The sequence below is a fragment of the Serinus canaria genome, chromosome 20, assembly GCF_022539315.1.
Source record: "Serinus canaria isolate serCan28SL12 chromosome 20, serCan2020, whole genome shotgun sequence".
Classification (NCBI taxonomy): Eukaryota; Metazoa; Chordata; class Aves; order Passeriformes; family Fringillidae; genus Serinus; species Serinus canaria.
This window is the reverse complement of record NC_066333.1, coordinates 8,523,638-8,537,922: the sequence shown is the minus strand read 5'-3', so window position 1 is coordinate 8,537,922 and position 14,285 is coordinate 8,523,638. Positions and strand designations below refer to the sequence as shown.

The following is a 14,285-nucleotide window of genomic DNA, read 5'->3' as shown; positions in this document are numbered from 1 at the left end:
CTATATATAAATACATGTGTCTATAGGCCACTTCATTCCTTCCTCCTCTCACTGAGGAAGATGCCCAAGGCATGCTTGGTAAGGTGAAATCCTACCATGTATCTGCACCTATTCCACTACAGACATGTATATACAGACACATTCTGTCCATTGTTACACTGGAAATACAGTTTAAAAAAAAAAAACAGTAGTAGCAGCATGTAAATGAGAAATTGTGTTCATTTCATTAGTCTTTTTTTTTTCCTCCTCTTCAGAGCTACACCATCAGTTCTGACAGTCCCTTCTCCCCACCCTGCTCCCCTCTGACGGGGGGGTTCACTGCAGATCCCATCTGCAGGAGCTGGTGCTGTCCTTCCAAGGCAGTTTGAATTCCTCTTCCCGTCAGCTCCCTCCTCTCCCTCCCTGCATCCTTCCCTGTGCGATGACTCATCCTGGAGATGATCTTGGGTTTTGTCTGATGGCTCCTGCCCACTTTGGCTGCAGCAAAGTCTGATTTCAGAGCGATGGCACAGGAGGCAAACCCGCACACAAGCGCCTGGTGAGCCAGGCGAGCTGTTAACATCTCCACCCAGGGAGGAAAAAAGCAATGCAAGAGTTCACATTCTGTCTGTCTCCCAGCAGCAGCAGCAGAAGTGTAAGCCCCAGGAGCGATGCCTATTTTAAATCCTTAATTCCCAAACTCTCAATAATGTTGCAAACTCCCAGGGTTTTGCAGGAATCAGCGGACTGATTTCAAACACATTCCTTAGTGCAGGATGCACTGGAATTAAAAATGCATCAAACGGGCTCACTTTCTCTGCTTGCTCTTGCAGAATCCTGGTCTCCCAACCCCCACAATTGTTTCCTTGGTTTCTCACCTCTCAGTTTTGGGGTCCTGCTAAAGGGCCGTTATCTGAGTCAGTTCTGACGTGGGGGTGGTCGGACTCTGCTGGGCGACAGCCACCATGGGGATTTCCATGCCTAGTCAGGCCGGATTGTTAGTCCCCTCTGAGTTCTTGCAGGCGTAGGCCACATCCTTGGCGATGCTGCACATCCTGTTGGACATCTGGAGCTCGGTCCTGAAGGCGGTGGGGAAGCAGAACTTCTTGAAGCACGCCTTGAAGTTCTCATCCAGGAAGGCGTAGAGCACGGGGTTCAGGCTGCTGTTGGCGTATCCCAGCGCGGTGCAGAAGCAGGAGATGGCCAGCTCCAGCTCGCTCTCTGCCTTGGCACCCAAGCACTGCACCAGCACGAAGATCTGGATGGGAGTCCAGCAAACGATGAAGACTGCCACCACCACCAGCACCATGCGGGTGATGCGCCGCAGGTTGCGGTCCTTCTCCTTGGAGCCCGAGAGGACACGGACGTTCTTGAGCCGCCTGATCATGAGGCTGTAGCAAATGGTGATGATCAACACAGGGATCATAAAGGAGAAGAGAAAGACACAGATGCCAAACACTGGATCCCAGTAGTCCACGGGAGAAGGGAGCTTAATTAGACAATCGATCTCTGCAAGAGTTAAAGAAACAAAAAAGGAAGGAAGATCAACAAACGCAGATCAAGCAGAAAAACAACTGCACATTCAGATTAGTTTGGTTAGTTAGGTTAATGGGTAGACTTGATGATCTTAGAGGCTTTCCCAACTTAACATAACAACTCTGATGTTCAATTCCTCACATAACAATTCCATGTTTGACACTAGAAAAGCAGCAGCAGTGATGCAGAGAGGCAGGGGCAGGGTTAAGATGATTTTACAGCACAGAGCTCACCCCAGTGATGAAACTGGCCCCCCTCTCCCTGGGCTCTCGTGTCCCTCCCGCTGGGTGCAGTTTTACTGACCGTTGTTCTCGTTCTCTGCAGATCCCATCACCATGGCTGGGATGCCAAAGACAGAAGCCAGTGCCCAGATGCAAACATTGACCACCTTGGCCTTGTGGGGCGTGCGGATGTCCAGGGCTTTGATGGGGTGGCAGATGGCAATGTAGCGGTCCACGCTCATCATGGTCAGCGTGAAGGTGCTGGTGAACATGTTGTAGTAGTCAATGGAGATGGCAATCTTGCACAGGACATTGCCAAAGGGCCAGAAGCCCAGGAATGTGTCTGTTCCCTGGAAGGGCAAGGTCATCAGGCACAGGGTGTCAGCCAGGGCGAGGTTAAAGATGTAAATGTTGGTGGCTGTCTTCATCTTGGTGAATCTGAAAGGCAGGAATGAGCAATGGTTAGAGCTCCCACTGACCATGATGGGTCAGACTCTGAACTTTACCGAAGCAGATTCTGCTGATTTTGAAAGGAGATGCTATATTTTCTTATGTGATGAGATTGGCCATCCTCACCTTTCAGCCTCCCACTCAACACACAGCTCAGCCCATCTCCTACAACACCACAAATGGTCCCTCCACAGTCAGTTCCATGGGCAGGAGAATCATTCCCCCAGACTGCCAGTGAGCACCATGAAAGCCTGAGGCTGTCAGATGGTGTTTCTTGAAAAATTACTTCAATAAGGCCAACTGAGGATTTCATTACCGATGGCTTCATTGTCAGAAGTATTGGTGAGAGCTTTAGCCAATAAGCTGATTTGAAAGGTGCAGGGGCAAGTTGATCAGCCATTTGATATGGGCTCATAGCCAGAGAGCATGGCTAATGTGAGCTGTCAAATCAGAGCAGGCAAAATGGCCAGCCCTGGCCAGCCAAAAACTGGTGAGGAACTGGGTTTGAATCAGAAATCAGAATATCACAATGGATCTTTCTAGAGAAAGGACTAAAGTCACAAGTCAAACCCTAGAGATTTTTTTGTCATTTCAATATTACTTTTACCACACAAACTGCCTGCCCTGAAGGAAGAGTCACCTTGCTCTAATGGCAACCATCTCCTTTTCACACTTGGGAAATGATGCAGAGCCAGCTGTGATCACCTATCCGGGGAGACGTGCAGTGTCTGCAGAAATGGAAGCTCAACAGTGACTCTGTGACTGAATCTCACATTTCAGCTCCAGGATATTCATCTCATGGGCAGAATAAGAGCTCAAATAGGTATAATTTTAAAACTACAGCTCATCCATCATTTACTCTGCTAATGGCCTTAGCAGAAACATGGCCAAAAATGGCAGACAATGATGTTATTAACAGAGTGCAAGTTCATTTGAGGGTAACACTTCTACCCATAAACTGCTGCACTATTTTCAGCCTGATACGTGTTAAGATATTACAGGGTCTGATTTGACTTAAAAAGCTCTTTTTGCAAATTTGATCCAGAACAGCAAACCCCTAACTTCCCTTCTCTGGGCTGTGCCCTCCCCTGAGCTTCTCCAGCTCTTGATAAATGATTTGAATGCTTGGCAGAACATTACCACTGGTGTATTCTGAGCTCTGCTGGGACACATGGTGACCTGGCCAGGTTTGCAAGGGAAGCAGACAGGGGAGCCACAATCCAGACTGTAAAGTCTATTTTTTACCTGCCTTGGAGCTCTAAGCTGAGCTTGTATCAGAAGTCTGAAAGCAGCTTCAGAAAGCAAAACCAAATGATCCTATTTTTGACCCTGAAAGCCAAGGGAAGCTTTTGGAGGTGAGCACTGATGGAAAATTGTTGGAAATCCTTTGAGGTCCCCACACAAGCCTGAGTGAGGCTTTTCCTGTCCCAGAAATCAATCACAAGTTCTTAGAAAGCCAGCTCAGGCAAACTTACATCACCAAAAGCAGTAGAAGGAAAATACTGGTGCAGTTCCTTTTGTGATGGGATGGATGAATGAGCCAAAGCACTTTGCAAATCCAACATAACCAGGCAGCTGCCAGGGGTTTAAGCTCTGGGATTTCCTAAGGAGAATTACAGCAGCCTCCAGTGCCCTGGACTCCAGAGGAGCATCTCAGGGTGGCCAAGGTTTTCTTCCCCTGAATTCTTGCACTTGGCATAAATGTGGCAAAGCACAGGGGGTGAGATGGGTCTGTGAGTGGACCCACTTTCCCCTCCAGGTCAGCAGAGGGGGATTAAAATGAAGAAGTGAAATCACTGTTTTCTCAGCTCTCACAAAAATAAGCATTGTCAGCTCAGGCTTTAGAAATGATGCAGTCACCCAAGATTTGGTAGCAAAGGTCTCCTGGGAGCTGCAGTTTCCCCTGAACACCACAGACCTGGCTGGGCTGGCTCAAGCTTCCCAAAGGTCAAGTTTGCTGCAGTCCAGCCTTCCAGGAGGGCTGGAGCCAGAGGCAATTCATCAACACGCCTCTAACCCTCTTTACTGGCATTCTAACTTAAGGGAATAACAATTTTGAGCAACAGTGAGCAACTTTACTGTAAACAGTAAAAATTAAAGGTTGTTCCTGTTTTAATTTTTGTCATTGACCAGTGGGAGAAACAAGCAGCAATTCACCCACCTCCAAGCCCCATCCAGCATCCATGGGGGACAAAGCTGCCTCCCTGCACACTCCTGTGTCCCCAGCAGTGAGAAGTTTGGGGCATGTCAGCCAGCCCTGAGCTCAGAGTGTGCAGAGCAAATCCTCAGCTCCTTCCCACGCCCCTCCAGCCCCACTGGTCCCACTCCTCCCAGACACTTCTCAGCATGAATTCAGAGTCCATGCTCTGCCTGGCCCTGCAAAATCCCTCAGGGCACAGATCCCTGTCCTCTGCCTCCTTCCTTATCCCCTCCTGGAGGTGATGGCAGAGCCACCTTCCCCTGACACACCGAGGTGGCTGTCCCACCACTTCCTCCAACCCACCTTCCAATAAAATTTAAAGCTGATTTTGCACTCTTGCAAGGGGGTGAAATTAATTTTCACCTAATTAATTACTTCAACACCACTTTCTCTACATGCTGAGAGCCAACAGCCATTGTCCCAACCAAGCAATGTTCCCAAACATTTCCAGAATGTTCAGTACACACAAAAATCAATCAATCACTTCTCTGTGGATTAACCTCTCTTTCTTTTCCTCCAGAGCTGAGAGTGTTCTTTCTCTTAATCTGCACAAAAAAAAAAGGAAAAATTAAACTCTCGGGCTTTAGGAGGCACCTCAGCCTCCACCCCCACAGCACAAATCTGCTGCAGATAAACCTGTGGATTCCATGGAGGACATTAGCTCCCTGCTGGGCCACTTTCTTGCACTCTGCCACAGAGGTAATTTCCTAATGGAGCATCTCCCACAGGGTGGTGCTCAGCTCTGCATCCAGCCCCCCCTTTGTCACGACAGTAATTGCTTTGCTCTGCTCTCCTGTTCCCTGGGATGCCAAGAACACCTGGATATCAGCTCAGCGCTTATCTCCCCTCTCCTTTGTGCTACCTGGACCCTCTGGCAAGGGGAATACACGGGCTGGGAGAGGAGATAAGGGAGGGTCATTAAGGGTAGGCAGACACACCCTCGGGGCTTTCAGGAGCTGCTCCTCACAAGAACAGATTCTGCCTCTGGCTGAGCCTCGGGGTGAGCTGCAGACCTGTTGTTTTCTCATCTTCCCCTTTTCCACCCAGCCACAGCAAGGCTGCAGGGCAAGGGCTGGGGCTAAGGACTGCAGCAAACCCACAACCCAAAAGGGAGCTGCAGACACGGGGGGAAGAGGGACCAGAGCAAAGCCTGCAGCCCTGAGAAAGGCTGAGCATTGTTTGCAGGAGCTCTCTGCCTCTTGGAGCCTCCTGATTTTGATATGTGTAGCTCCAGCTAATTAGGATGCAGACAGTGATGTTCACCTTGAGCAGCTCCTCCATCCCCACCTCACACCCTGGCAGCAGTGCCACCCTTTGCCCCCATGCCTGGACATGCTCCAGGAAGCAAAACAGAGCAGAAGAGGCTCAAAGAGGATTTTTACCCAGCTGCTCCCACCCTGTGATGGTGGAAATCAGCCCCAGTTCTCTCCCATCTCTGCTCCCAGCCCTCAGGTTGCTGATATTTGATCTGGCACGTTCTGTCATGATTTGTGTCCCCTCAGCTGTCCACCCACACTGTGCTCTCTGCATCCCTGCTGCTCTGCTCACCCTCCCAGAGCCCCCTCAGCCTGGGACTTCTGACCAGTGCAAGATGATTTATTCTTAATGCTTCAGCAGGCCCTGAAAAAACCACACAGAGTTTGAGAAGGACAAATTTAAATCAGTCTGGACTCTGAGGCCAGACACTACAGCAAAGGCAGCCACCAGCACAGCACCTAAAAGCCCATAAATTACCCAGCAAGACAGGAACTGACTAGCAGGGGCTAGTAAGGGAATCTGCAGCCAGCCAGGACAAGCACACACCCTGGGACAGATGATCTTCTTGTCCTTGAGTCTCACCTCCGTGTCTGGGGGACAGCTCTGACAAACCAGCCCTGCCCTGCCCTGCAGGTGCTCTCTGGGGACCACTGTGGATGTGCTGCCATGCCAAGGGAGGAGGTCTGTGGCTGCTGCTGCAAAGGCTTCAGCAGCTCAGCCAGGGGCTCTCAGGGATGATCCCATGTCCCTGAGCAGGTGCTTGGCCATCAGGAATGGTGCTCTGCTCTAAGGAGGGCATTCACCAGCACCCACCCTGCAGCAGGAGGATAACATTCTTATCCCTGCTCTTGGGCCAGATCTGCCTTTGCTGACAGCCAGAATGCTTCTGGAATTGCCCAGTCTCTGAAAAACACTGGGAACCAAGTCCCATGTTAAACATCAGAGAGTTACTGCTGCACATGGGCAACACCCTTTCACCCAGCCCAGCCCAGCCTGGTGAAACAAGGAGCCCTTCAACACACACTGGAGCTACAGGACCTGTGTTAGCAGGGGCCAGGTGTGGCTACTATGGGTCATGGAGCTGAGCCCAGCTCCCCTGGGCTCATGGGGACCCAGAAATCAGGGAGCTGCAGACCTGTCCTTTGCAGCCATTATCCCAGCAGGATGCCCTGCTGCTCACCTCACCCTCCTCACCCAGCTCCATTCACTCTCCAGGGCAAAGAGCCCTTGGTTTGGGTTTCATCTCTCCATAAACTGCAATAATTGATGTCTATTTATTTTGGTTTTCAAGGAAAAACCAAGAGGCAGATCTGGAGACCACAAAGGTCTCAGATGGCCCCACTTGTGTCTGCTGGGTCCCCCCTGCATGAAGCACTCACTTCATTTCAGCTCTGAGACACACAGCTGGTCCAGGCTTTTCCCAGAGAAATCTTTCTATTAACAAATCAGCATCTCTGAAATGTCATAATTAACTTAATCTCCCCTGTCTCATCACAGCCAGCTGCCCTCACCCCTGTTCTCAGGGACTGAGGCAGTTTTCAAGCAGAGCAACAGCTGGCACAGCATCCCCAGGCAGGCTCATGGTTCAGGCACCTCCCCATCACATTTTTCCTCCTAAAGCTTCACCTGGAGGCAGCAGACGAAAACGCAGGGGCCTGACAGCCCTAAACAGCCCAAAACGTTGCTTCAAGTGCTATGAAAGGTGTTCTGCCATAGAGAGGGCTGAGCACCCCCAGCATTTTGCCAGGCTCCCAACAGAGAGCTGCCATAGGAATGAGGAGTGCCCCAGAAATGAGGCAGCATTCCCAGGGGGGTTTGAACTGGAGGAATGGAGTCCTCCAGATCCCCACTGCTGAGCATCACAGCAGCATGGTGGAGCTAGGGACAAGGAACTGCACCTTGTCCCTTCCCTGGGTCACCAACGGCTGGCAGAGATCTGGGGCCTCTGTCACGCTCCCATAAGAACACCTGGGTCAGCCCCATCCCCAGGGCCAAAAATACAAAAATACTCCCTCTTTTCCCTTTGCTTTCCTTCATAAATACAAAGATCTTTGGCAAGCAGACTTCAGCTAATAGCTAGGAGGGATCTCAGCAGCCTGGTTTTCCCCAAACCCTCTGTTCAGCTCCTTGTTTCACGTTCATTAGGAAGCAGAACAGGAAATATATGCAGAAGAGAGCAAACAGCAGAAGGAGGAGGGAGGGGAGGCCTCGTCTCTGCTGGCAAGGAGCTCCAGGATGAGGCAGCAGAACAAAGGCACAGAGGAGGCAGGTTCCCACTGCAGGCCCTTCACTGCCCAGGAAATCCTGCTCCTGACAAGAGCCCTTCTCCCTCTTACCCAATTAGTGCTGCTCAGCACTGGAAGGGACTGACAGTCACATGATGACTGTCTCTATAAATTCATAGTTCCAAATGTTAAATCATTCCAAATACAATAGAGATGTAGGCTGGCTTCTACATCAGAGGGGGAAACCTAGAGGAGGCTTTGAATTTGTGCTTCTGTGTGAAATACCGGGAGATTTAAAACTTTTCCCTTGGTGCTGCAGAAAACTCATTCAGGAGGAACAAAAAATGAGCTTCCTGTTGCCTTCAATTTCTTTGAGTGCTGGTATTAGAGTCTTTTTATTTCCCAGCTCCCTCAAAAATGGGAAACAATTACTGCCTCTAACACTACCAGTCTTTTTCTGGAAGGTGGTACACCATTTTCCTATGGGCTGTGTAATATGTTGAAGCCTGGTTATCATTGCCAAAGCAATGATAAGACAAAAAGCTTATTGGGGTGCACATTACCTACAGTGATAAACAGAGGGTTTTTTCCATTAATTTATCATTATGACAAAATTTTCCATTAATTTATCATTAAGAGCCCCTAACCCCCGTGTTGACTTATCAGCAACCAACTTCCAACCTACTGAAAACCAGGTGCTACTCAAGGCATGAAGAATCAAAGCTCTGTTCTGAGGAGAAAAGCATGTGCTTGAGCAGCTCATCAGCATCCTCCTCGTACAGCCACAATTTGGCAACTCTTCACCAATCTGTGCGTGTGGCCAGGGTCAAGAGTTTGATATTGAGTCCAATTCATCCTCTGATATTGAGTCCAATTCATCCTCACCCCTGCTCCTGACCTGAACAGACAGGGCAAGGAGAGAGGAATCCTGAGCAAAGATCACCCAAAGTTGTTACTCATCAACTCAAGGGTCATTGCCTTGGCTCTAACTCAGTGTTGGTCTCAGCTCAGTGCTGAGTTCCCAAGGAACATGGGTGGGGAACAGCAGCTCCTACACGTGCTCCAGCTCAGTTATAACCTCCCCAGCAAACACTTTCCATTTCTGAATAAAGGGAAATAGAAAAATGGAAAAACCTGGTGGAGGCTGGGGTGGCACCTGTCTTCAGTTTTCAGTTGCTTAAAAACTGTAAAATGAGAGGACACACACAAAAAGAGTTACATTTCCATGGGAAATTCTAGTGCTAAATCCCTGAGTGCCATTTATCCAACTGGAAGGTAACAAAGTCAAAAAGGAGTGGAGCAGAAGCCAGTATTTTCATGATTATCCATGGCACAGGACCCCAGTTTGGGACACTCCTATTACTGGTGATGCTCCAGCCCCAGCCTTGGGCAGGGCCAGCAGGATCCTGCTGTGCACATCCCACCAGAGCTTTGCAGACAGGGAGAAGATTTCTGCCAATGTTTCTCCTTACACACATCAAGGCTCATGCCTGGGGTAAGGACTCCCTTCCTCTGCTGCCATTCCCATGCAGCCACATCACCATCATCAGACAAGGGCTTCCAGCTCCAGAGCCTCACTACTCACACACTTACACACACCCACAAACTACTCCAACAATTGCTCCTACACTGAGCAGGAACACGAGCTGTCCAGACATGGCACCAGAGTGCTGCTAACCTCCTCTCTGCATCTACAGACTCCCTGGGGCTAACGGGATCCCCTCTCTGGGCCATAAACTCCTCAGCTAAAAGAGCACAGACAGGCAGCCTGATGAACAGTCACATCACTCTGCCCTTGGAGCAGAGATCCAACCACTCTTCAGCAACCTCTGGTACCAAACACCCAATTTTACAGCATCTCCCCCAGCCAAGTTGTAGTTATTCAGGGGAAGGATGCTCTGGAAGCGGTTGGGCTCCTGGCAGGAACAAGACAATCTCATCAGTGTCTGAATACCTGCTAAATGCTTTCCTCTTCTGTTGGAGGATTCAGCCTGTCTTTTCTGTGCTGGCAGCATCCACCTGCACCAGGAATCTGCACCAAGATGAGGATAAAATGGAAGCTCCCTCCTTAACATGCAGGGTGCAGAGATCAGAGGGGGATGCTGGGTTTAACATAATCACAGCCCTAAGAGCTGCACAAACTTATCCTGTATTTACAGGGCAAAAAAAGTTTCGGATTCCCAGAACCAGAAGCATTTGAACCATGGCAGAAGCAGACAGAGACACTCTAAATGCCAACAATGGGCAGGGAAGATGGAGTGGTGCATGCTCTGTGCTGTCCCTCTGCAAAGATCCCCCCCACCCTCCTGACTTCAGCACTAGGAGCCAGACAAGTTGCTCTCAACTCTGCAGCATCCTCTCACATCTTATTTAAGTCTGCAGGCTCCAAAGGGTTGGAAGACTTACATTTGTGATTTTTTTTCTCCTGTAAAAGTAAAAGGAAGCTTCCCAGCAGGCTCTTTCCTTTGCAACAAGGTTGAGCTTTGGAAAGAGCCAGCTCCCAGATGGAGCAGCACCTGCAAGCACAGCTGGGGTGCCGGACACAGCACAAGAAGGAGAGGTCCCATTAAGGAGCCAGCACACCCTGGCAGTGGAATGCTCCCAGCACATTGCCCTCCCCAGGGACATACAGATCCCTAAAAAGAAAAAAAAAATTTAAAAAGACCCATTTTTTGAGCAGATCTGCTCACTCTGTTCCATTCTCTAGGTTAAACTTTAGGAGGCACCAGAGGGCAGCTGAAAACTAGCAGAAACCTTCATCACAGCCTAGGAAGGGGAAAAAGAAAACAAATAAAACCAAAACAATAAAACAAATGCCACATCATTACCTCTAAAGCACGTCTCTAAGCCCAGGGAAGCACCTGGCTGCTTTACCCGCAGCAGGGATCGAGGGAGGGAAGGACTGCCCTGCTCCCAGTGTCCCGGGAGCCTCCCCGGTGTCCTACCTGACGATCACATACATGACGGAGCAGTTGCCCACCAGCCCCACAATGCACACGATGGAATAGACGACCACGATGGTGATCTTGATGCTGAGCGGCAGGAAACCGTCCCCGGTGCTGTTGTTGAACCAGTTGCTGGGCAGAAAGCTCAGGTTGAGCATGGAGGAGTCGTTCAGCAGCTTCCTCAGGTCGGGGTCTTCAAACATATGGGCAGGGAAGAGCGGGTCCATCCTGAAGCAGCAACCTGCGCCAAGGACCTGGGGCAGCAAGAGGCAGCTTTAAAATCTGCTGATCAAACGGGTGGCAGGGGCTGTAGGGAGGCAAGTGCACGAGAAACGCTGGGAAAGGGTGATTTATTACCAGGGAGAAGGATGATTTACTGCCACGGAACACAGCCCCCCTCCCCGAGAGCCTTTTAATGGGATGCAACCCTGCGAGCCTGGCGCATCCCGAGCTCACAGGGATCACGCATATCTGCACACCGCCGGCGCAGGGGAGTGCGGGCTGCACACATCATCCATCCCTTCTCCCAGGGCTGCGTGTCCCCACCTGCTTCTGCCATCCCTGCGGGTCGGTGAGTCCCCCACTCGCGCCTTTGTGCCCCCAGACCTTCCACTGCCGCCCGAGAGCCAGCGGGGCTCCGGCACGACCCCAGCGGTCCGTACCACCCAAAACCTGCAGGAAAAGCCCGAAGTTGGCAATAAAGCCCCAGCGGCTGCTCACCTGCGGCAGGTCCCCTCTAGCGCAGCTCCCGAGCTGACTCCGCTGCCCGCGGCCGCATCCAGCGCCCCGAGCCGGGGGATGGGGGCACAGCGGGCAAAGCCGGGGGCTCCGCAGGTGGAGGAGGGGAAAGGGCTGCTCTCCAGGCAGGGCTGCTGCCAGCGCAGGGGGCTGCACCCCGGAGCCCACGTTTTTAAGGAAAAGGGAGGGATGAGGCAGAGGGAGGGAGGGAGGACGGAGGGCGGCTGGGCAGAGCCAGGCTGCCGGGCTGCTCCCACTGCGTAAGAGAAAAGCGGGAGGGGGAAGGAGGGAAAGGGGGGGGAGAAATGATAAATAACCAAACGCGGCAAAGGGAAGGCGAGCCCACACCTGCGAGACACAGGCAGCGTCCTCCCCCAGCCCCGGGGAGCTGCGGTGGCCTCCCCGTCCCACCCCCCGTGCGGCGAGGGGGGACCAGCATCCCCCAGCATCCCCCAAGCCCCCCAAAGCCACCCTGGAGCAGCCCCCGACCCCCAGCCTACCTGGGATGGGCTCCCAGCAGGAGATGCTGGGGAGAAGGGAAGGATCCGGCAAGGCTGCTGGGGAGCTCGGGATTCGGGAAGCAGATTCCTCCCTCCTCTGCAATTGTGCAACCTGAGCGCTGTTCTAGCGCAGGAGCAGCGGAATGGGGAATCTGACCTAGAAACTGGCAAAAAAAAATACAAGGAGGAACGAGAACCACGAGGAGAAAATTGTTATTATTTAGTATTCTTCTAGCAGCATTAAGTAAAGGTGATTTTGGTAACCCAAACCATCCTGCACTTCTCATCTGAGTTAGGGATTTCAGAAGGTGCAGTGGTAAATTCCTTACCTCCAGGTGGGGTGATCCACACAGAGCCCACAGGTATCTGCAGTTCCCAGTCTGGCTGTGGGACACTGACCCTGATAAACTCATTTCCCAGGAGCTGCAGAGTCCCCAGGTAGGCCAGGGTGCACAGAGGACTTCGGGACCCACTCCCAAAGTGCTTTGACTGCTGAGTACCAGAGCCCCCTGCTCTGGTGCCACTGGCCATCTGCAGTGTTTCCCCAAAGAAGCCATTTCCCAGCATTTTGGGGAAATTTCTCAGTGTTGGGGACACAAGCAGTGACACACACAGATCAGAGCAAATGCAGGGCACTCTTGCCCAAGAGGTGAAGAAAAAAACCATGACCTTTTGGGCATCAAATGTTTTTTCTCTTCCCTACCCACAGCCAGTCCAACACAGAACTCCTGGGCACCAGCAGGCAGCCAGGGCTACCCCTTGGTGCTCCAGCTCTCCTTTAATGCTTATTTGGGGATATTTAGCTCAAAAGCTGCACCTCCTTCACCAGGAACACAATGCTAAGGTGTGGTGCTGCATGGCAATTTTCTTGAAAGCTTCAACAAGAGATCTCAGCTTTAACAGGGACAAGGGGAAAAAGCATGACCCAGAGTTCCAGACCTCCTGCAGAACAGAACAGTCTCACTGCTTCAAAAAGTGGGGTTTTGTCAGTCCATTAATGAGAGTGTGAAATAAATATTAGAGCAGACATTACCTTAATTGTCAGTGGATTGATTTCCAAAGGCTGAAGCAAGGACAGCAGTAAATCAGTGCAAGAGCTCCCAGCTGGACAGCCCAGGAGCTGATGGGAAGAGTGTTTGCAAATTCAGCTCTGCTCCTCTCTGCTGGCCCTCACCCCAACAAGTGCTCTCAGCCCTTCCCTTTATGTTCATGCAGAGCAGCAAATACAGCAGGTTCACCTATTCATCTTGTGGTTTTCTTTTTGGCCTGAGAGATGTGTTCCAAAAAGGCTGCTGGAAGAGGGATCAGGAATGCACTTTGAATTACTGACAGCCAAGATATGTGTCTGGGACAAGTATCCTTCCAAAAATTCCCCTCATCCATCCCTCTAGTTGTTCCTCTGTGTTCATCCCTGCCCTCTTTGCATGGGGAAGAAAACCCAGGACGGTCATGCTGCACCTTCAGTCCCAGTCCTGCTGCTTCACATGATTTCACTCCAATTATAATTCAATAATGGTGAGATCTGTCCTTCCAGAATATCTCATGGGATCCTAACACGTGCCCTGCTCAGGGTCCCTGGGGTGAGAGGAGGACAATCATCTCAAGAGCATGATTGTCAGATTTCTTCTTCATCAGAAGCCTCCTGTGCATTGGGGGTCTAGGTACCAAGCCTGGGAAGGAAGACAACCTAAATTTTGTCAATATTACCCAGAAAGGATTTATCCCAGCCCATTTCTTTGAAAAACAGGTCAGCTCTTCAGCTTGAAGGTTCTCAGCAGACAGCAAGGTAACAAAAGCCAAGAAAAGAACAAGACAAAAAGCCACCCTTCTTCCAGGGGATGCCCAGGGAGTTTTTGGGGAGATCTCACACACCATTAGGAAATGCTGACTCTACAGCCGAGAGTCCAGGGCATCACCATGGAAGTGAAAACACCTTCCAGCAGAGCAGATTGCTCCAAGCCCCATCCAGCCTGGCACTGAACCCTTCCAGGAATGGGGCAGCCACACACACCTTTACCATTCCTACCTCCAAACTCCTGGAGCACCAGCACAGTCTGCATCAGTTGTGGATGAAAAATCCTTAATTTTTTCAAGATAATCCAGTTCAAGTGTCAGTAATTGCATCTCCTGCCATTTCAACCAGTTTAACTTTACAGACATTGTTCCCAAATGTGGAGAACCTTTGCTGATTCTGCAGAAAACAGCCCTCAGCCACCTGCATCTCATAATAGCAA

At 50.9% G+C, this 14,285-nt stretch overlaps 1 protein-coding gene across 1 annotated transcript; it reads right to left on the bottom strand.

Moving 5' to 3' along the window:
- Nucleotides 1-706: 706 nt before the first annotated feature.
- OPRL1 (opioid related nociceptin receptor 1) lies at nt 707-11,040 on the bottom strand. Its single transcript, XM_009093095.4, has 3 exons — nt 10,814-11,040; nt 1,819-2,174; nt 707-1,488 (listed from the first exon to the last, which is right to left on the bottom strand). The coding sequence occupies exons 1-3, from the start codon at nt 11,038-11,040 to the stop codon at nt 965-967; spliced, it is 1,107 nt and encodes a 368-aa protein (XP_009091343.1). The 3' UTR covers nt 707-964.
- Between the last annotated feature and the right edge of the window lie 3,245 nt (nt 11,041-14,285).